A 22,627-nucleotide genomic window follows, 5' to 3' on the forward strand; every position below is an offset into this window, starting at 1 on the left:
GGAGCCTTGCTCATCATGGGCACGGCTGCCCCACGTGTGGGCTGCAGCTTCTGCAGGGGGGTCCCAAGGGAGGCACTGCCACAGGCTTTCCTAAAGTCTGCCTAGTTTGTGTTCTTCCACGTTGGGGCAGAAGTGGAGAGCATAGCAGGTGTGGTGTGATGTGGTGTGGTGGGGTCACCCCGACCCTCTGGGCAGTGCCTCAGAGGTCAGCCTGCAGCACGCCTGGCCTTCCCAAACGTCTTTTGCCACCAGCAGTGACTGTAACGGGTTGTGTTCCTGCAGGCTGCAGGTGAGGGTTTTGTTGCTAATGAAGGCAGGAGAGCGTTATTCCTCCGCAGCCCACAGCAGGAGCCCTGCCGGCGGGGAGGCAGCAGTGGCCGCGTAGCAATACCTTCGCGAGCACACCTTCGCGTAACATCGCTTTAAAGCCAAAACCCGCGATGCGTTTTGCACGGTTGCGTGTCAAAAATCCCTTCCGCGGACTCGCGCAGCGGAAATCTCGCTTCAGGCTCGGTGCGAGGACTGCCCTCCCCGCCTCGAAGCTGCCCCGAACCGCCACATCGCGGCTCCCCCCGCACGGCCTCGAAGCTCCGCGTCCCGGTTCCGCCCCGCTCCTCCCTGCTCGGGCGGTGCCTCTCGGCGGGGCGGTGCCTGAGCCGCCGTCGGCTGCCGGCGCGGAGCGGAGTTTCACTGGGCGGCGGGCACGGCGCAGCCCCGTGCCATGTAGGATGCTGCCGGCTCCCGCAGCCAAGCGGCCGCCGCCCCTGCTGTGGCCCGCCGAGCCCCCCTGGGCGTGGGCCGTGCCGGGGCTCCTGAGGGTCGGCGCGGCGCCCCCGCCGCTGCTGCTCTCGGCTCCGGCCGTGGGCTGGCCCGTCCCCTGCGAGCCGCTGCTGCCGCTGCTCGCCGAGCATCCCCCGCCGCTCCACGGGCAGGTAACGGCTCCGTGCCGATCCTCGCCGGGCGCTGGGGCCGCTCGGGGCTGCGCGGTGCCTCCGACAGAAGCCCGTGTGGGTGCCGTGCCGTGCCGGGCAGCGGCCGCTAGAGGTTCTTCGAGCCCCGGGCACGGGGATTTTCCGGCGGGTGGGAAACCCGCAATGCTTTTATTTTGTTTGTTTGGGTTTGTGGCTGTGGTGCTTTTTTTTTTTTTTTTTTTTTTTTTTTTTCGCCTTTCGGGCTCTGTGGGTTTCTGCTGTCGGGCCGTAGGCGCCGTTCGCGTGCGGTGCGTTCCGTAAGAGATGAGTGAGGAGGACGCGCAGCAATACGAGCGCAGCTCCCCGCACCCAGAGGCTCGTTCCGCTGCCGAGTTCCCCGCCGTGCCGCCGAGCCCAGCCCTGCCCGACGGGGTTTCGATTATTTCTCGCTGCCGCACTGGGAATAATCGGGACTGCGCTTCTGATCGCGCTTTGGCTGCAATAGTTGCCCTGCTACAGCAGGCGGAGCGACAGCAGTGCCGGCAGCTGCACCGCTCCCTTCGTAACGTTGGAACGAAAGTGCGAAGCAAAGCGGCAGTCGGTGTGCGGCGGGGTCCCGGCAGCGGCAGGCGGGGGCTGAGCTCCGTGTGAGCCCCTCCGCAAGAAATACTCTGCCTGCTTTTCATTTGGTGCTTCTCTCCTGAGGGTGACCGCTAAAGCCGCCTCCGCTGTTCTGTACGCGGGGCTCCGTCGCAGGCGGGCAGCACCGCATCCTTCTCCGAGCCACGGCCGGGCAGCACGAACGTGCGTTGGACTTGAAATTCAATGCAGTCACCCCGGAGGCGGCTGGGAGATGATGGAAGCATTGACTTGCTCGGGGCAAAACCCTTCTGTTAACTTCCTGCCTTTTTATTTTTATTTTTGCCCCCGCAGTGGATGTTTGGAGCTCATTCTCCAGTCGTTGGATTTTCACCATCATCTGGCGTGGAATTTGTGCCTGTTTTCCCCCCCGTGTACACATCTGCTGTTCCACCTCACACTGGGAAGAACTGGATAGATAAAAGGCTGCCGAGCTGCAAAGTAAGTCTGCTTGTGTTTAATGCTGATGCTCATGAACTGTAGCAGCTGAGAAATATTTCTGGTTTTGTAAACCGTGGCTGCATGCAGGAGGGCAGTAGTTTGTCCAGTGAAACAGCATGGTGAAGAAATATTGTGGGGTTGATGTGCGCAGAAGGCTGCTCCAGTTGTGTTATATCTTTGGTTCCATGAAGTTTTGCAAAGGATAAAATGCCAGAGGAGGTTGCAGTCTGTGAGCTGCTGATGGAGTTGTGCTGCTGAAGCTGTGGTGGAGGCACTGCTGGCTCCAGCACTCGTTTTCTTTTGGTGATGCTGCTTTAGCTGACTTGTGTTCAGGGCTGTCTGGGTTTGGAGCGACCAGCTGAGTGCTGTCCTCACTTACAGAACAGCAATCAGTCTGTTCTGGTGTTTGTCCCCATGTTGAGATCCTACCCACGCGGTAATAACAAGCTAAAGACGAAAACAAAAGCTCAGAGATGGAAGGGAGAATAAAGTCTCTCCAGCCTTAATGTTCTTTTGCCTGTGTTGGACAGATATACCTAAATAATGCATTTGCTCTGGATTCGGCGTGGATGCATCCTGAGGAACCGCGTCTCTTCCAGGGCAACGAGAAGCCTCTGCTAATGACAAATCAAGTGGCAATGGCCATTGCCAGGCCAGCTCCTGCCTCCAGGCCTCTTCCCACAGTGGTGCTGGCACCTCCGCTGATGCCAGGTTAGTGAATAATTGAGTATTTACCGCCATTCATGCAGCTCAGGAGAGGAATGAGCCATTTCCTGAAGTAAGGGTTTCATTCCGTTCATCTGAAACTCTCCCGACTGATCTGGGACCTTGATGGCAGAGAGCTCTTCATCCCCTAAATTACTTCTAAAGTACTACGAGAGTGTATTAATCGAAGGAGATTGCAACAGAAAATTCTGTAACTGGCTGTCTGCTTCCAGAATGATGGGAAGCCCCAAGGTTCTGGGTTTGTTTTCAACCAACCAACAAAAAAAGGCAAATGCAGTTCGTACAGGATTCTCCTATTTGCTGTGAATTTTTGGAGTGAGATGTGCTTTCCATAAACAGCTATCGGCAGAGGACAGTAACTGACTGGTCATCTCATTAGAACTCAGTTGTACACAGTGGTGTTTATTAAATGAATGACATTAATCTGCAGAACACAGCAGCTAATAGAAAAGCTAGGATTTATACTTGGAATTCTGTTGCTCTAGAGCCCAATCTCTGCTTCTGTGTCACAGTGTTAATCTGAGACAGCAGCTGTCTCACAGAGGAGGTTGGGGAGTAAAAGGCTGTTGGTACTTAAAGCACTGACTTAGATTCTGAAATTCAGAATTGGAGTATTCTTAATGGCTTGCTGTCTCTGCTCCTGTGTGCCTTAGATGCCAGTTGATGTTCCTCTGTGGGTTCCTGTGGGCACTGCCGTATTTGGAAGCTGCGCAGCATGCAGGCAGTTCTGTGTTTTTGCAGTAAGACAGAGAGGGTGCTGGAAGAGATGAGTGCTTGGGTTGCTTTGCCAGATTGATTAATGAGCAATGAATATTGCTGAGAATGGAAGCACGTTGAACAGCGCAGATCAGCTCTGTGCTGGGATGCTTCTAGCAGTCCTTTATGGAAAGCTGTGCTCTGCTCTTGCCAGCATGGAGCGATGCTCTGCTGTAGTGCAGTGTCTCTGTGCTGGGAATGACAACGGTCATAAATAAGAGTGCCACAGCTTGAAAATCTGTTCTGTTGTCGCACAGGGAACATTTGAGTTGAGTTGCATCGTTCAAAATATGTTTTTAATAACAAATGCAATGGTGAAGGAGGAGTTCTGCAGAGCTGCATGCATGGCAGGAGGGTTGGTAGGCTGGTAGCTGCTGAGCTGGCTTGGGCTTACACGATGGTTTGTGTGCGTCGTTCTGCTGAGCACGGGGAGAGCTCTGTCCTGAGCTGTCAGCTGATGATGCAGTGATTGTGGAGAGTTTAAAGTACTTACATGACATGTCAAACATACAGAGCGAGTCTACCTGGTGGTGGATTAGAAGAGCTGGCCAGGCAAGGCAGCGGGTCGCACATGGGTGATCCTGAGGGAGCTACGTTGTCTGTGGAGGGTTTGCTTCCAGTGAACGATACGTGCGCAGTCAGGGCTGTTGTGTCAAGAGAGCTTGAGATGGATCAAACCGGTGCTGATCCATTTTCTTCCTTTAGAATGTCTTGCTGAGCAGGGTTTCTGGTAGACTTAAGACTGAATGATGACTTTCCCTGCTCTGAAGCCTGTCTGCTTCTGCCTACCTTTCAGACAGCACTTGGCATGCAGCGCTGCTGCACTGTTTGTCTTATTATAGAATCACACTGGGTTGCACAGGAGCACAGTGCTCACCCAGCTCCAACCCCCTGCTGTGTGCAGGTCACCAATCAGCAGCCCAGGCTGCCCCGAGCCACATCCAGCCTGGCCTTGAATGCCTGCAGGGATGGGGCATCCACAGCCTCCTTGGGCAGCCTGTTAACACATCTTAGGCTCTGCCTCCTCCCTCCTTTCATCTCTTGGCTGTTTTCCCACCACCTTCTGTGCTGATGCCTGTGTGCAGCCCAGCATGGCATGGGCTCCTGCTCCTCCTCCAGCAGTGTGCTCAGCATTTATTGCCCTGTTCCTCAGGAGCATGAGGACCCCTGGTTAACTTGCATCGATGCAATCAATGCATCCGGCTGATGCTATTCAAGTAATATCCTAAGCAGTTTGTGAGCTCCAGAGCTCGTGAAATTAAAACCTGTACATTTATGACACTGTTGCAAGAATGGGAAATTATAGTATCCATGCACTGCAGCCTGGAGGAGAAGCTGCTTCCAAACATACTTAAAGTTCCTAGGAAGCATTATAGTAGTACTTGAAGTATTTAGTGTATAATTTTTATGGTTAATATGAAAAGTGATTAAAAATACAGAGAGCAAATTGCTCAGGTAAGTGGCTTAAACTGAGAAGTTAATAAGCTTTTAGCAGGCTGCATGGCCGTGTTCATTCTGAAAGCCCATCTCACAGGCAGGTTTGCCTTCTGCAGTTATCGGTAATGATATAATTGTTTCCTCAATTTATCAGCAGTGTTACAAAGATAAAGGAATGTGAAGCACTGACATTTGGTGAACGATAATGCACATAATTTTGCAGCTGTGAGTACAGATACCAACTACTAGGAGCTGTGTTTTCCATAAGGAAAGGATTCTGCTGTTATTCTCCAGTATATTACAGAGCATGAATTTATGTACTTGGAATTTGGGATATTCAAAGTGAATAATGGCATTTTGTTTTCCCGCCTAGAAATGGTGGGAGTTGTTTTATGTCTCTTGGAAGAAGGCAGTGCTTGAGTATTTGTGCAGAGGAAGCATCAAGGTTTCTGTCTGCCGCATCGTGCAGTGCCACATGGTTGGAGCTGCGGCTCATTTGGACCCAAGTCAGACGTGCTCACGTTAGCTGTGTTGTCTGGCACTGCCCTGCTGGGGGAGCTGCTGGAAGCCTTCCTGAAAGCACTGCAGCTTGGTGCTCCTGAGTGGTTCGTGTTTTTGGAACTGCTTTGCACCGAGCAGCTCAGGCTTCAACACTGAGCTTCCCATGGGGAGAAGCAGCTGCTGGCACAGCTCTGGGTTATGCGAAGCACACACTGCCTGCCTTGTGGCATTCTGTTTTGTGTCCCAGTGGGGTTGGTGGCCTGCAGAAAGGAGCTTGGTTGTACCAAGGGGAGAAAAGCTGTAGCCCTCCGATGGGCCGTTGTATCCCCCTGGTACTCTAACTTGGATACCAAGGAATGGGGGAGCTGGCAGGAGCTGGAGGTGAAGGTGTTGGTGGCAGAACGATAACAGTGGAGGAAGTGAAGACCCAAAATTGTGGATGTCAGAATGAAGGAGAGTTGGAGAACGGAAGATGTGTGGGGTCTGCATGGGCTGCCGAGGTGGTTCCTGCCTCTCCACTCACAAATCCTCTCCAAACAGCTGGGAAGCACTGAGCGCAAGCTCTACTTCTGTGGATACAAGCAGATAGCTTCGGGGCACCTCAGATGGGATGCCTTTGTATTTAATGGCCATGTGCTACAGCTCCCAGTCTGTAACACAAGAGCAGCCCTGTGGGAACCCGATCAACCCTGCGATGTCACACAGCTCTCTTAGTTCAGGCACTTCAGGGAGGAGCACACAGTGAAATCTTTGGGAATACTTGACTTTAGTTGCAGCCTTCCTGAAGTTTTGGCTTTGTTCGTTAAGCCCGTGCTTTTAGTTGCTTTCTGTTTTATCTACCCTCCAGCTCCAGTTAAGACCAGTTAATTTTCACTTTGATGATATAAATGAGGTTGCATTACAATACGCCTATTGAAAAAGCTTTTTGTTCCAACTTACTCTGTAATATTGTCCTGCTTGGTCCTGAGACCATTATAGAGAAACTCATCCCTCTCAGTGATTTGCAGTGCCTGTTTTGGTTGGTTTTTGTATTGTTATTTATTGCACGTGGGCATAGAAATGAGCAGTCAGTGGTTCTTTTACTGGCAGACGTGCAATACCAGGTTACAAACATAAGAGGCTGTACACTTTTTTTTTCCCCTCCCTTTTGGCTTCAGAAGATGGGAAAATCAATATGTTTTTCTTTGTATTAGGATAAATGCACTATTTAAGTCAACCCATTGCCTCGTGTTATTGATTGATAAGTACTGCTTCTAGTTGCTCAGCACCTGAAATTCCAAACCACGTGCAGTTCAGATAGCAGAGCCAGCAGGTTCTCCTGGATCTGAATTCTGCAAGTGTAAATGCAGGTGTGATAAATGCATGTGTTGTAGGTCTTCCAAGCGTTTGTGCTTGACAGAAAAAAACGACCGAGTTCCTTGCAAGAAGCACCTGAAACTAATGTTAAAATCATGAGTGGCCTCAGGGCCACCACGCGGTGGGGCAGTGCTGCCCTGCAGGTGGACTGGTGCACTTACAAAGTGCTGTTCAGTGAGTGCTGGCACGTGAAGAAGTGACAGCAGAGAATTAGCCAAGAAGCAGCCGTGGCTCCATCTTCAGGTCTCAAACCTATTAGTTCCAGAACGTGCTTTGCTGATGAGGGAAGTCGGTGTTCTGTTGGAAGTGGCCAGCTAAGTCTTCTGCAGTGCCCACACTGAGTGATATGGCTGATTAGATGCTCAAACAGCATGCTGATATGAAGCAGTGGGCTCAGTATAGGTAATGCTTCCCATTTCCTTCTCTGTAAGTGCATAAGGTTATCAGCTAGAGCAAATTCTCTGCTTGATTTCCTTAAGTTCTTTACAGAGAGAGAGAGTGGAGAGGTGCTGGAATAGCTGCCCAGAGAGGCTGTGATGCCCCGTCCATCCCTGGAGGTGTTCAAGGCCAGGTTGGATGGGGCCCTGGGCTGCCATGAAATGTGGAGGTTGGTGGCCCTGCTCATGGTGGAGGGTTGGAGCTTCATGATCCTTGAGGTCCTTTCCAACCCAAGACATTCTGTGATTCTGTATGATTCCTTCTGCCAGGTTTTCAGCCTTCCTTCACAAGAAAATGTTCCAGTCTTTCTGCTTGGTAAATCTCAGCCTTACTAAACCTGGGGATTTTCCATCCTCCCCCTTTTCAGCCCTGTACTTCTCTGTGCACCCAGTGGTTTCCCAGATGATGCACAGAGCTTCCAGGGCTGTGGCTGGAGCAGCCTGCAACCGGCTTGTGTACAGCCCTGCAATGGCTCATGCAAGTAGCAACTTTCGCCCTGCTCTATTCTTCCCTTGTGCTTTAACACACACCTTGTGTAGCTGGCCAGGGCTAGGAAGGTGCTGAGAAAGCAGTGTTGTAATATCCAGGAGCCCAGGACTCTGGGAGGAATGAATCTAAGGCAGAAATCAGACTGTTGTTATCCTGTTCCCTCCTTTTTATGGCTCATCTTCGGGGAGGGCTGATCAGACAGCAGCAGTCACTGTAGCTCATTTCAACTACATTCTTCTCTTTTGCTATCAAGAGACAGTTGTCAGTTTTAATACTGATAACAGCCTAATAAGATTAATAAAGAACTGTCACATAAAAGACTTTGTTTTGTTCCTCTTAAAGACTCTACAGACAGAAGGGAAAGGGAATAAGGGATAGTAAACAATAAATTCACCCTTCAAATGCTTCCTTCTTCTGGACTGCCTTTCCGTACACCTTTAGAGGTGGTGATGAGTGCTCTGTGCTGGCTGGTGCTGGAGTGCTGTGCTGCCTGCAGCCAGGTTTGGCAGCCCCAAGGCTGTGCTTCAGCACTTGCCTGCTGCCCTGGCCCAGCAGCAGGAGCTGACTGAGGAGCATCCCGTGACACCTGTGCTGTGTGTCAAGATTTATTGCAGGCTGGTGCAATAAGTGGCAACCCTATGCTGCAGAATGGGTCCCAAGCTGGTGGACTAGACCTGAGAGATCCACTGTCAGTGTTACTGTCTGGTTATAAACCCTCCCTCTGCCTTCAGCTGGTTTAAACAGCATCGGTTGTGATTCAGCAAACAGTTCTGAAGTGTCTTTGTGATCACAAGTGATAGACTTAATTTTTCATTTTAAGTAGCAGCTGGGATTGTGCAGTGCCTGGATGTGGCATGTTGAGTCATGGATGGGCTGTGCAGTGGTAATGGTGCCCAGAAACCAGCGGGGATCCTGAGGCCAGGGCTAGCATGAGGGGAAACCAGCTTGAGCCTCAGAATGGCTTGGGTTGGAAGAGATCTTAAAGGTCATCTAGAGATAATGATGCTGGTACAGGTTGATATTTATTTTATGAATAGAAGTTGAAAACAAGCAAGAAAACTGTTGCTTTGAAAAGAACTGGTAATGGTATACAGCCCTCTGTAGGTGATGATTAAGGCTTCTGTGTTACTAGCTTCACTGGCTCTCCGTTGAAAGTATTTAATCAACCTCAGTTTAATTGGTATTTATTTTCATACAGCCTTCATAATATGTGTGTGCATTGAGAGCCTTCCAAATATTTACTACCTTAAGCATACACGGGAAGTATTGTAAATCCCTTAGGATGCTCCTCAGCACTTTGACAGCTGAGTTTTGGAATCCTTTTCCTAAACTACCACAGGTCATTTGGGTAGTGTTGAAATGGAACTGCTGGTGAAAGGAAAGCTTTGATATAAGTTGGGCGTTGCGTGGTCGTGTGTTTGGTGTCTGCTTCTATGGGAAGAGGCAGATCAGCACTTGGAAGTGGAACTCCATTTGTGTCAGAAAGGTTTCCTTTAAAGAAAGTTAATTCTTCATCAAGACACCCCGAAAGTTCCTTTAACTTTGTAGAAGGTCTTTGTAAAACCTGTTTGATTTTCTTCCTTTTCTTTCTTTCATTTGGGTCTTTTGGGAGACACTCGTGGTTTTTTTGGAGGGGGGAAAAATGTTTTCCTGTAGGCAGAACTGAAGAAGCAGACTGAAAGAATGTAATAACAATCAGGATTTGCTGTGAAGCTGACAAGCATGGATCTGCCATGTGAAAATGGATCTTCTGGATGCAACTAGAAAGTTTACTTAAATGATGTGCTGTGATAAAGGAAAGGTACAATAGAAACTTCCATATTTGTGCCTGTAGAGCCTTTTCTACACAGATGGCAACATCTGGGATCTCATGTTTGCAGGCAGAGTTTGGAGATCAGACATGTTCACTGCATTTCTGCACTGCACTCCCTTTGGTATGTTATCTGAGAACCCTCACTGCTCGTTCAGCTGCTTCTCCAGTAGCTGCACACCAAGATGTGCTGCCCACCTCGTGTGTCTTTCCCTACTGCTGCTGTAGAGCACTGGGAATGAAGGTTGGAAAAGAGCATCAATGTGGGTTTTGTTGTTCTGGCAGACAGCTGCTGTGCTGCTGCTCAGGATGTGCCTTGGCAAAAACAGATTTGGAGAAAAAGCCACTGGTCATAATTTTGTCCTGCTCAAGATTATCCAGATGAGAGTTTTTTTACTCCTATTTGCAAGGCGTTTGCTTCTTGAAACTCGAGTAAACAGTCAATAAGGGTGTTTCTAAAAAACCCTTTCCAGAAGTTTTTGGAAATTCTCCCAGTGAAATGGGATTGGTTTCTGCAAAGAGCTGCTTTCCTGCCCCTGCCAATGGCTGAAGAAGTGCCCAGCTCCTGAGAAGAACCATCCTGAAGCAGCCTATGGGGCAGGCTGAGCCGGGGGATCCTCCTGCTGGGATGGGTGGTGTTCAGTGGGCTCAGTGAAAGGTGTGGTGACCCCAGGCAGTGATGCGCTCCAGTATTAACAATTACAGGGGTATCCTCATGTCGAGGAATTATTTAGTAGGAGAGAGCAAGTGGAAGCCTCATCAAAGGCAGGGAAATCACCCAAACTCCTCTTTCAACTGGCTGATGAAACTTTAATAACGGAGCTGATGAAACTTTAATAAGGATGGCCTGCTAGCTCCAGGAGTTCTACTCAGTTTTGGCAATGCAGGATTCTGTTGCTTTGTTGCTTTGCTCAGCTCTATGGGAGACGTGTGTTCTCCAAAAGAAGAATCAGTGGAGAAGTGAACAACCTTTCTGCTCATGTACCCTACAGGAGGCTGGCAGGAAAGTAATTCTCCTTGCAATGTTTGTTTTCCAAGTGTTGCAGAAAGAGTTCAATTGGTTGCTCCCACTGAAGGTGGCTGGGTTGCAGGCAGTGATCTCGTGCAGTTGGAGCACGGAACCCAACCAACACCTGTGGTTGTTCTCAAGTGAATGAATGCAAAAATCACCAAAACAGTCCAAGTAATCAGAACATGAGGTCTTTGGAGATTTCCATTGCGACTTTGGGAGAGTAACCTAGTTTTCATCTATCCACGGTGGAACGAATAAGATGTTGATATCGTTTGTTGGTGTTTCTTTGCCTGCATGCCTGATGTATTAGTGCTCATACAAGTATTGAAATGGATTCCTCTTGGAGGTGATATCCAGTAGTAATAATGGAGCTTTTTTATGCTGCTTACTGGAAATATTTGACTTCTGTTTTGCTAAGACGGAGGGCTTATTTTGTTGGCAAATAATGGTTTATTATAAGATTGAGAAGCAGAGCTGCTGAAATTGAGGAGAATAGTCTCAAGAGCCCCAATTAGCTGTAAGTGGAACAATTTCCTTTCCTAAAGCACGGAACGTCTTTCCTCTACCCCAGAGCTGAGAGCAGGAATGTTTGGCAGCAAGAGCATCCAGGTGTCTGAAGGCCCACACAGGGCACCTGGCCATGGAGATGCGTGGGGCTGGGTTGTGTCCCCTGTCCAGAGTGGGGCAGTGGTGGGGCTTCTCTAGGGGACAGTCATTGCTGCTGAGCTGGCAGTGAGGCCCCTTGGTGCCTTCTGAGCCCCCCAGGGCCAGGCACTGGCTCGGCAGTGGTGCAGAGGTGCGGGAAACCCAACAGATTGAGGAAATGTCTGCTGTGATCAAGCAGGGATTTGTGCTCGGCTACAGTTGGCTCTCAGTGCCTGAAGGGTTTCCACATGAGCTGAAAACATTTGCTAAATAACATAATAAGCTAATGATTGCTTAATTTTTGAATGCATAGCTCAGTGTAGAGGGAGTAACAGCTGGTGTTTGTCAAATGAGGTTTTTCCTTAAGACTTTCTACTGCTCATTTTCTTGTTTATTTAAGATATTTAGCCAAGATTGAGCTCCAAAGGTCTTCCCCTTATGCTTCTCAGACATCAAGGTAAATGTTATGTAGTCAGAAGTGAGTTTGAGCCTGCGTTTTGTGGGCAGCTGCTGAGTTCCTGCTCAAGGCAGTCTTATAGTGCAGGACAAAGGGGGAAGGATTTAAACTGAGAGAGGGGAGATTTAGGTTGGCTGTTCAGAGGAAATTCTTCACTCAGAGGGCACTGAAGCCCTTTCCAACCTGAGCCATTCTACGATCATATGAAGTTTCTGCATGGTGTGTGCTCAAGGTGAAGGCACCTGCATATGAAGGTTGTACAGCTTAGCTGTTTGCATGCACAGAGCAGGGCAGCAGTCCAGCTGGTAACATTGATGTCTGGTTAATGTAATGGGCAACACAAACATTCAGATCTAAAATCAGAGAGCTTTTATTTAGCAAAAGTCAGATATGGGTGTTTGTGCATCGTTATGAACCATGACAGATGAAGTGAACACAGATCAATACGTTCAACTGCTTGGCTTCTTCTATTATTGAGGTTTTTATCATTTAAATTTAACAACTCTGCGCAGCTTATACATCACTCAATATTGCCTTGTGTTGTCCCTTCAGGTTGCAAGGCTGTGTTCTCACGCCTAGGGTTTAAAGCTCAGAGCTCTGGAAGAATAACAGCAAGAAGGGCTGGGGCCATGGTGCCAGCACTATAGCCTTGCCAAAGGCACTGCATGAAACACAGCTTCCTTTTTATAGAGTCTTAAGTTTGGAAAATACCCTCAAGGTCATTAAATCCAACCACCAGTGGTGCTGCTACGAGTGCTTCCTAAAGAAATTAGCATGGCTTTGTGAGACATTGGAAACATTATCAAAGTGCAACATCTTATTAGAAGCAGATGTTCATTAAGGTCCCTTCCAACCTCAGCAGTCTGCAGTCCTATCTCATGATGTTGGAGGCAAGGTTAAGAATGTTCTGTGTGTTTGTGCTGCCTTTAATTCAGAATGCTGGAAGCATGCTTACATCCATCCCAATGAAATTATTGCATCTCTTTCTGCAGGTGGCTGCCGGCGTGGTCCCAGCCCAGTGGGCAGCCCTCCAAGCCTGGCGCTGCTGGCAGTGGAGGCTGAAGCCCCCCCAGGACCACCCCCATCCAGCATCCCACAGTGCCGCCTGCTCACCCTCTCACCCCTCAGGATCCCAGTGCTGGGCTCCCCTTTCCCAGGTAAGGTTGTTTGGGTCGGTGTGGAGAAGCAGCACCGTGTGCTCTGCAGCACAGACAGCCTCTGTGCGTTCTGCTGCTGTGCTTTGGTAGCTGCAAGCACACAGCTGCTGTGTGAGCACACACACCTGGGCTTAAATTGTTTTCTCTGGTACTGCTTAAAGGTGTTCTCTGATAGCATGTGTTAAAATTTTGTGCTCGTTAGTAATCTTTTAGTATACTGGGACAGTTGTGGGCAGTATGTGAACTGAGCTGCATCCTCTGTCACCTTTGGGAAGGAAATGTGGTCCTAATGGCGCTGGGACTGTGTGCCAATGGGCTGGCTGCAATGTTGGCAGTTGAAAGATGTCTGTTTGACATAAAGGGACAGAATGGCAGATCAGCCTGAGTTGAAAGGAACCCCAGGTGTCACCGAGTCCAGCCCGTGTCCCACATAGCAGCAATGAACCTCAGACCCCATGGCTGAGAGCGGTGTCCCAGTGCTTGCTGAGCTCCAGCAGCTTGGAGCTGTGCCCACTGCCTCTGTAGCACAGCCCTCTCCTAACCCAACCAACCTTCCCCTGCCACAGCTCTGTGCTCAGATCCTGTCACTGTCACCGGCGAGCAGAGCTCAGTGGTAACGTTTGGGACAGAAGCAGATTGCTTCCTTACAAAACCTGCTAGAGGAACGTAGCCTTGGGTTCTGCACGCTTCCTTACAGGTTTGGGTGTGGATGATGTGCCTGTGGTTGCTCACTGCAAAACCTGCTGTTTCCTCTGCATGGCACTGCATGTGGTACCTGGGGGGCTCTGCAGCATCACCCTGCTGTGTGAGTCTCCTCTTCTAGGTCTTCGTGGTCATTTTTGGAGCTATTTGTGCTTTGGATGCTTAAGGCTATATTTTTGAAACACGGTGTTCCAATTGAGTTTAAAAATGTATTTTTGGCACCTTTTCCATCTTTTTGGTACTTGAAGTGTAACGCAGCACAACGCAGCGAGATTGAAATTGGCAGGAAGTGTGCAGTTATGATATTGGGTGTTCAGATGAAATCTTCACATGAGAAATGGATCTCTGTAATTATCGTTCCTGTTGAGCAGCCATCATAATGGTGCAGATAAAAACAGCTACCGGGGAAGGGCTACAGGGTGTGAAGAGCTCATGTCCCCGCAGGGATACGGTCTCCCAGCTGTTACAAAGGACCATCCTGCCAGCAGAGCACAGAGCTCTGTAGGTGCTGCCATGGGGAGCGGAGCTGAGGGCTTCCCATGGGATGTTTTCTGACCCACAGTGATCACTTCACCCCTCTGAAAATGAGCATCTTACAGGAGAATTGGAGGGTAAGAGAGTCGTTCTTTATCCGTGCTGAAATACAGATTTAGATGCTAGATGTATTCTTCCTTGAATTGAGATGCTCGGGCATTCCTGGGAGAAGCAGTTGCAGGACTTCTGATTTACAGCTGCAGCACTGAGCCCTGCATGAATTGTATTAGGCACGATAGAATATTATAATATCAAGGAGCTATAGAGTTAAGATAAGTGGCTTGGTTCTGCTGTGATAAACATGTCAGGCCATGATAATTGTTGCTTTCCTTTCGAATGACTGTGTGATAGGCTATCAACTACCATGCTGTGAGTGCCCAAGCAATCAGCCCATTATCAATCATTCACAGTACAGCACACGCTTCTGGGTGTGTTCTCCTACGGAATATATAGCAGCTTTTTAGGAAAGAAAGCTTGGAAATGCCCGGCACATATAAAATAAACTCAAGATTCAGCTAACCATTTTTCTCTATTAATCATCCTCTCTGGAGGGCTGGCTATTTCCTTTGCAAAGGCTTACATAAAACATTTTTATGAAACTCCTTTTTATTGTGCTCACGGTGAAGAGGACTCTGAGGTGTTCACTTTAAATTATCTTTGTCAACACGAGCTTGATGGAAAGCTTCCTGAGCTGCGGCGGAGCACTGAGGATGGCGGCGAGACCTGGGAACTGGGAGAAAAGGAAAGTAATGAATGGGAGTTTTCATGAGCTCTAACGAACGAATCAGAATTGGGATAGGTGTGAGTAAAAAGAAAGATGTGTGGGGTGAGTCCTTAGCACAGAGTGGAGCGGGGAGGCTTGCTGTGCAAGCTGCTGGGAGATGCGCAGCAGAGCGTGATGGAGTTGGTGTTACTTGGAGGGAAGGAATGGTTGGTGGTCAGGTTGGTATCACAGCCTGCTCCAGAGAGCAGCCAGGTGCTGGCACAGCTGCCCAGGGGTGGGCAGTCCCCATCCACAGAGGCATTCAGAGCTGCAGGGATGCAGCACCGAGGGATGTGGGCTGTGGGCACGGTGGGGGTCTCAGAGGGCTTTTCCAGCCTGAGTGGTTCTGTGGTTCTGTGACTCTAACAACATTATCTCACATAAACTTTCAACAAGGAGAACATGGGAAGCTCATTAATTACTGGGTTAGTCTATCAATCATACATGAAGCAAGAGGAATGCAGCCGCCCCAGGTCTGCAGATAATGCTCTCTCACAGATCTGTTTTTCTTCGAGATCCATGAGTCGTCTTTAATAACGTCAGCGTGACGATGATGCTTTTAGCTGAAGGGGAGGCAGGGTTTAAAGCACGCTGTATGCCTGGCATTTTCTGTACATTAAATTCTGCTTTCTTGAGGCTTCCCCAGTCATTAACTTATACAACAATAGTGAAGCAGAGTGCTGAGCTGCTTTTGGCCACTGACCATTCTTCTCCAAGTTATACCAACTCCACCACCACTGCTGTGTGCCTCTCAGCAGCTGCAGTGTACAGGGCAGCCTCCCCACGTTCTCCTTCCTGCCTCAAACCACACCAGACAAGTCCTGTGGTACAGCTCTGAAGTGTATTTCAGAGGTGTTGGATGCATTGCTCTGTTTGCTGTCTGCCACAGTGCAGGCTTCTGTCCTAAAAGCAGTACCAAAGGAAAGGGGTGACTTTGCCAGCTTCTAATGATGGATGTCCTGAATATCTTCTGGAAGCAGTTAAAGCTGTAATTGTTAGGGACTTCTGCTGTGACAGAACGACTGCTTGGCACCACTTTACTTCAAGTGGTGAAAGGGAATTCCAGCCAAAGCCAGTGGTGGCCAATGTCCCATTCTGGGTTTGGGAGCACAGATAAAAAGTGCCAGATGCTCACTGCCAGAAAACTCCTAATCCCTGGGTAAAGAGCTACCTGGGAGCAGATAAAGCCAGCAGGGTGAAGCCAACAAGGTGGTGCGTTTGGCATCCTGGAGAGCTCTGGGCTTCAGTTCTTTTGTTCAGTGGCATTTTTGTTTCTCCTTGCTTGGAGAACCTGGTAGCGTTGAGTAAATTGTCTGCACTCTGCACGTGTGGAGCTGCTTTGCAGAGCTCTGGTCGTCGTCATGGTGAAAAACCTGAGCAGAGTGTTTCTGTGGTTTCTGCTGCACGTTGGGGCAGGTGGTTTAACATCAGTGAGCAAACATGGAGAACAGTCCAGAAATGCTACCAGAGCTCAGCTTTAGGTTAGTTCTTCCTTTCTTCCTCTTCCCCTTTTCTATCTCTTGGTGGTTCTGCTTGTACGTTCTGTTTAAATATTTAATGCCATTCTTGCTGTTAACGTGGGTTTTGTGCCAGCGTTAACATAAAGACCAAATAAAAGCTTGTGGAAAGCAGCTATGCAGCGATCTGTGCTGCATCCTTGTGCTCATTTGCTCTGCTGGTAAGAAGAGAACTTAATTTTCCAGTGCTATCAAGCCAAGGCTTTGAAGAAGACTCTCTCTTAGGAAAAAAAAAGGCAATAAAATCCTAGCATGTAGAGTTATTTGGTGCTTCAGGTATGGGATGGCTGGTAATCTCAAATGTCTTTTTTATGGCTACTGTATTAGGGGCGAGGGGATTTTTTTTTTCACATCCCATTTCTTAATTATTCAAATGGAAAAGGTAAGGTATGAGCGTGCAGTTATGGACTCTGTAAATTAGCAGCCAGTACAAATATTAAAAAAGACACCATCTGCCATATAAGCCATTTGCCACCTGTTCTCTTCCTTTCAGAATTATTTAATGGTTTACATTTAATGGTTCAGCCTGCCATGGAACAGCTGGGAAGTGACTAAGTATTTTTCCTATCAGTAACTTAGCGGCCAAGCAACACTGTGTGTTCAAAACACCTCTCAGTGCCAGAGCTTTCCACATGCTCCTTCATGTGTCTGTCAGCTTGCTTCATTAGTGAATTCTGCTGATACAAAACACATTTTCATAACAACAATTACTCAGTTATTTTGACAGTATTTTTGGGGGGAAACAAAGGGTTTTTCTTCTGCAGTAGAGGAGCGAAGGCTGCTGGCTGTGCTGGAGTGCTGCCCTCCCCACTGCTTTGTCTGGGGGAACACTGGGGGGATGGGGAAATTTGTTCCTAACAAATAATTGAATGGAGGGCTGAGGCCTGTCCTGTTCTGTGCCTGGGCTTCTGGGGCTGTGATGGTGGTGCACTGGGTGGCAACTTGCCTCGTGTGTCTTTTTAGCATTGTAAGTGTCCAACTCAATGGTTTGATGCTTTTGTTGTCCTCTTTTTTACATTAAAAAAAAAAAAAAAATGTTGTGTATATACATTAACTATAGCATATGTTTTATATGAGGTCTGTGCAATTCCTCCTCGCTCAGTGCGGCCCAGGTGAGCCAAAATGTTGCACACCTGTGGTCTAACTGATACAGCCCGGGAGTTCATAGTCCTATGTGAACAAGTAGTAATGTTTTCAGATCACCAGAGGAGCAGTTCCAGGTATTCCAAGCAGAAGTGTGGCACTGACGTACTGGGAAGCTTCCCCCCTCCCTCCTGGTCTCTTGTGTGCCTAGCAGTAACAGCCACTCATCTTGGCGCACGGAGCATTTCTAACGAGCTCGTTGTAAATGATCTGCCCAGCTTTAATGCTGTGTAACGAAGCAAGCAAATGGATGTTTATAGTTATTAAAGTGATAACTTCCTGCTTGAGCTAATATCCAGCATAAAATTACTTTTCAGCTTCGTATCTGTGTTGACGCGTGCGAGGGAAGCCGTGCACGCGCAGCGGTTTTTGAGCTGACCCCTTCCCATGAGTGCCAGTTGCCTCCTGCTGGTTGGTACATCTCTGCAGAGCGTGTATGGAGTGCCCAGCTGCCAGGCAGGGCTGTGTGGTCAGCCCTGGGGTGGGCCCTGGCCTTTGGCTGATCGTTCTGCTGGGGGAGGAGGGGACGCTGCTTCAGTGCCTGGAAAGAGATATCAAGGTACTGACAATAGCAAGAGCATAATTAAATGGCCCATGTAGCCACAAAGGCAAACAACCCGAATCCTTCCATTCGTGCCCGACTGTTTGCTTGGTAAATGTCATAAAAGTCAGATTTATTTACTATATGTTTAACCACTTATTAAATCAAGCAGCAGTTTTTTGTTTTATTTTTCCTTCAGACGATGCCAGGATGCTGCTGTAGAGAGCTTGAATCGTGTTTCAGAGGCTAGGAACGCATCTGCCACTGCCAAGATACCTGCAGAGCACTTGCCCCTGGATTGGCAGGCTGGGGATGGTGCAGGCATCGGCTCAGCTCTGGGCACTGGGCTGTGCTGCCCACACCTTGCAGTGCACATAAGTCAGTGCTGTTCCTTTTCAGCTGGGAGGCATTGTTTTCCCTCTGGAAGAGTTTTCAGCTCTCATTTCCTGCTTTTTTTCTATTGCAGGCTGAAATGTAGCTGAGATTCTGTTTATTAAAGCAGTCCCCTAGCTAATTTTGATTCAGTGCAAGGGTGGCAGAAGTCTGAGGAGGAAAAGCCAAATGGCAGCAAGGACAAAATAGTCCTGGCAGGATGAGTGATGGCCCAGGGCTGGGTGGCCCTCAATGGAACTTTGTGCTTCTCTGTGTGCTTCTAGCACTTAATAAAGCTACAGCGTGTGATGGTGCTGCCATGCAAAATGATTCAAAGTAGGACAGTGTAAAGGCATCTGTTGTGAACTGCTGCTTTGGTACTGCTGGGGCTACAGGTCCTGTTCCTGCAGGGCAGTGGGGACCTTCAGAGGACCTTTCCTTCTCAAATGAGTCTGCAGTGCTCAGAACAGGGGGAAGGAGCACCTGTTGCCGAAGTCCATGTGAATGTTGGGAAGATGCAGCAGGAGGGACGTTGCTTTGCATTTGATGTCATCAGTGGCCTGGGCAGTTTGTCTGATGTAACAGTGAAGTCACTGGGTGAACGGCAGTCCCATAAAGCATATTTCAGTTTAATTCAAGACTGCTATTATATTTAACATCAGCAGTTAAATTGGTACTGCTATACCAGTGGGGAAGTTCATCCAAAAGAAAACAAAGTGCAGACAGGAGTTTGGGGCCATAGCAGCAGCATGCAGCAATGGAGCGCAGAGAAGCAGCAAACAGGAAGCTGGATTTTGGTTATTGGGCTTTTCTTTTATCCAAGGCATCATCTCTGATGACAGCCTGATAGACAGTGGGAAACAAATGGCTTTGGTAACTAAAGTCAGGTGTTGGTGAGTGTTGGCTGGCTGGCTGGATGTATTCCTCGATCTGTCCCTGCTATCTAAAGTGTAAATAGATTTAATAAGGTAAAATGAATCTTAGCTCGTTGGCCAGCATATAAATCAGGAAAATTAATTAAATTCCACAATTTAAAATGTGCCGTGGATGCTTCCCTAGGGTAGCTAAATAGAATTTCATTGATTCCATTGCAAATTTTGCTCTGTTTACTGCATTCAGAGTGAGCTGGGAGCGTTCCTACAAACAAGGAGGGGGTTCTGGCTGCCCCCTGGGACAGCTGCTGCTGGCACACACTGAGCCCCACTGACACCAGCACACACAGTGTGGGCGAGGGCTGCTGGGATGCTGAAGAGCTGAGGGAACACATGGGGGGGAAAGATGGAACCACATTTCTGTGTTACTGACTTTGGAATTCCAAAGGTAATTTGTAACTCGAATCCTCCCAGAAATAAATAAGGGTTGGAAGATTTTTCTCTGAAATACAAAGGATTGGGTCATGCAGAAATAATTGCTCTGATATGACAGAGACAAAGTTGAAGTTCCAAAGGTTTGTTGCTGCGTAATTTATTGTATTCTTCCAGAATTACATCCTATTAAACTAAAAGATTGAGGTTTTTATGCTGGAATTGGTTTTCATAAGGAGAAATATTTCATATGGAAATAAATCAGGGAAGTTTTACAGAATGTGAATGTGTTAATGGAGCACTCAGAGTGGCTGAGCTGTGTCCCCTGCCCTGTGGCTCACACTGCTGTCCTTATTGCTCTGTGCTGGCCACGGGGATGGGGACCTTCAGCTGGGTGCCCTGCAGGCAAGCAGGGTGGTGTTTGGCACGGGATGCTGCTGGTTGCACTCTCACATCTTTATCCTCCAGTTTCTAGTTCCATAGAGTCATTCAGATAGGAAAAGATCTCTGAGATCAAGCCCAGCCATCCACCTGGCACTACAAGGCCACAGCTAAGCCATGTCCCTGAGTGCTGTGTCCACACTTCTCCTCTATTCTTGCAGGGATGGGAGCTGCACTGCTGCCCAGGGCAGCCCATTCCAGGGCCTGAGCACTCTTCTGTGAAGGAATTCATTCTGGCTTCCAAGCTAAACCTCCCCATGTGCAAATTGCTGTCTCACATCCAGGAATTGGACTCAATGATCCTTATGTGTCCCTTCCAACTCGGGATCGTGTATGGTTCTATGATCCTGTCCTTTCATGTAGCTCTAGCTCTTGTCTCACACATAACAGCATGTGGGAATAAAGGTGACTTTTCCTTAATCCTTGCAGCATTCAGCTGATTTGTGACACAGTGAGAGGATCAGTGAGGAATCATCAGATGGCACAGAGCCATCCCTGCAGTGCCTGGTTCAGAGACTCTTGGCTGGGAGGGTCCACATTTGTAAGGAGAAACAGAGGAACAGTCTGATCAACCCACACTGACTTGTCTTTCATCCTGAGAGTTGTGGAACCAGCGGTGCTGGAATGGCTGTGGTGCAGTTTGACACATCACAGGAACACACAGGAACCACTGCTGGAAAACCACAGCATCGCTTGTGCTGCTGTGATCTATTGGTTACACCTAATTTGTGCTCTGCTGCAGAGTGAGGAGCAGTGCCCTGATCATGCCCTTTGTGGGGGGGAATTAAGGGGAAGTAATCTCTAAAAAGTCTACAGCAGGGAGCTCAGGTGTGTCTGTTACTGATTCTAACATATCAGCATTATTGATTGAGTTATTCTATACGTCAGTAATTAATTAAAATGTTGACCACGTGCTGTTTAGGTCTGGCTTTGTAAGGAACAATGGCAGAACTAATGGATGCTTACTGTGCTGCCTGACATGGGGTGGAGGCACCAGGAGAATTGTGACAGCTGGGGACATGGGGACACAGGCATCAAGTGCTGTCCCTGTGTGCTGGGGCAGTTGACTCATGCTGGCTTCTGCTGGTTGTTCTGATTGAGTACAGAAGAGGAAAAAGTCTTTGAACATAAAGGGACAATAGGTGAGCAGAAAAGCCCTGTTTCACTTCACACACAGCTTATTTTCATGGTAAATCTAGGGGATGATATAGCCCAGTGGGCTTTGTGAATGGCTCCAAACAAGCATCCTGGCTTCATTCCTCTTTAACAAGTGAGCAGTTTGACATTTGTGTGATGTTGCACAAATACTGCATCCTCACCTTGATTTGCTCTGGCAGGTGCATGCTGTTTACTGTGGGCTAAGAGAATTTTGCAGGGTGGATGGCAGTGGAATGTTTTTTGGCATTAGCACGTTGTTTGCTTTCCAGAGGGATTCATTCTTTGGGTTGCTTAGTTTCAGGAGGCTGGAATCGCTTTGAAAAGGATAAAGCTGTCTGTGCTGCTGTTGTAGGACAGACACTCAGCACCACATGCATTCCCTCTGTGAACACGCAGTGCTGAACACAAGGTAAGATGAGATGCTCAGGCAAGGCCACCACTGCCAGTGGTGCTGGTTGTGAAGGGAGGAACATCAGCATGGTTTAGCATGGACAGGTAGGTGAGTCGGTGCCTGGCTTGACCACGAATCTCCTACTCCCACTGCTGCATGGCTGTGATTACTGAAACAGGTTCAGTGAGTTAATTAATGAAAGTAGGACTAGGGAATCTAATTTCATACTTGATGTATATAGCTGTTTAGAAGCCCTCTTGAAATGCTGTTCAAAAGCTCTGTTGCTAAACATACTGAGATTTGTCCCTGAGCTGGAATTTTAGGGGTGTCTTTGGTGGTGCCCATCCGTGCCCATGGAGCGCTGGAGCTGGCAGAGGAGTGGAGTGGGGTTTGGGAGCTCCATCCTTGTGACTGTGAGTGGGAAGTCGATCCCTAACAGCTCAGAAGTTGGATATCTATCTTCTGTATTCTATTGTTTGTCTTGAGAATAGAGTACAGAAAACTCTGGGCAAGGTTGGTATTTTCCAGCTGCCTGAAATAGGGCTCCAATGCTGAGCTGAATATCTGCAGCATCATGATGGCCCAGGGTCTGTCAGGCTGGGCAGAAGCACAGCAGCTCCAGTAGAGGCTTGGGGATCTGTGTTGCTTCCTTTTCTAAACGTGGGGTTGAAGCTCTTGAAGATTTTATTATTAAATAAGTCACTTTTAATGCCATTATCAAAGAATGCCAGCATTGCAGAACTTGAAAGGGACCTCTGGAGATGCCCCTGTTAAAGCAGGTTCCCTACAGTAAGTTGCATGACAGTGTCCAGGTGGGTTATGAATTGCTCCAGAGAAGGAGAATCCACCCCCTTTGTGGGCAGCCTGTGCCAGTGCTCTGTTATGCTGATGGTACAGAAGCTCTTCCTCGTTTCAAAAGTCAAAGCTCATCCAGAGCTGGGAGGTGTCTGTGCCCAGCCCTGCAGATGCCGGGTGCCGAGGTTCCA

General features: G+C 48.5%; 1 protein-coding gene across 1 annotated transcript in view; it reads left to right on the forward strand.

Moving 5' to 3' along the window:
• Positions 1 to 728: 728 nt before the first annotated feature.
• Positions 729 to 22,627, forward strand: part of TCERG1L (transcription elongation regulator 1 like) — a 62,660-nt gene continuing 40,761 nt past the window's right edge. The window contains exons 1-4 of the mRNA XM_042818689.1: positions 729 to 932; positions 1,845 to 1,991; positions 2,522 to 2,702; positions 12,611 to 12,775. Of these exons, the coding sequence (XP_042674623.1) occupies positions 729 to 932; positions 1,845 to 1,991; positions 2,522 to 2,702; positions 12,611 to 12,775 (697 nt within the window). The remainder of the gene's footprint in view (positions 933 to 1,844; positions 1,992 to 2,521; positions 2,703 to 12,610; positions 12,776 to 22,627) is intronic.

This window comes from Centrocercus urophasianus, unplaced genomic scaffold (genome assembly GCF_019232065.1).
Source record: "Centrocercus urophasianus isolate 14NV4802_14NV808 unplaced genomic scaffold, USGS_Curo_1.0 seq_17, whole genome shotgun sequence".
Classification (NCBI taxonomy): Eukaryota; Metazoa; Chordata; class Aves; order Galliformes; family Phasianidae; genus Centrocercus; species Centrocercus urophasianus.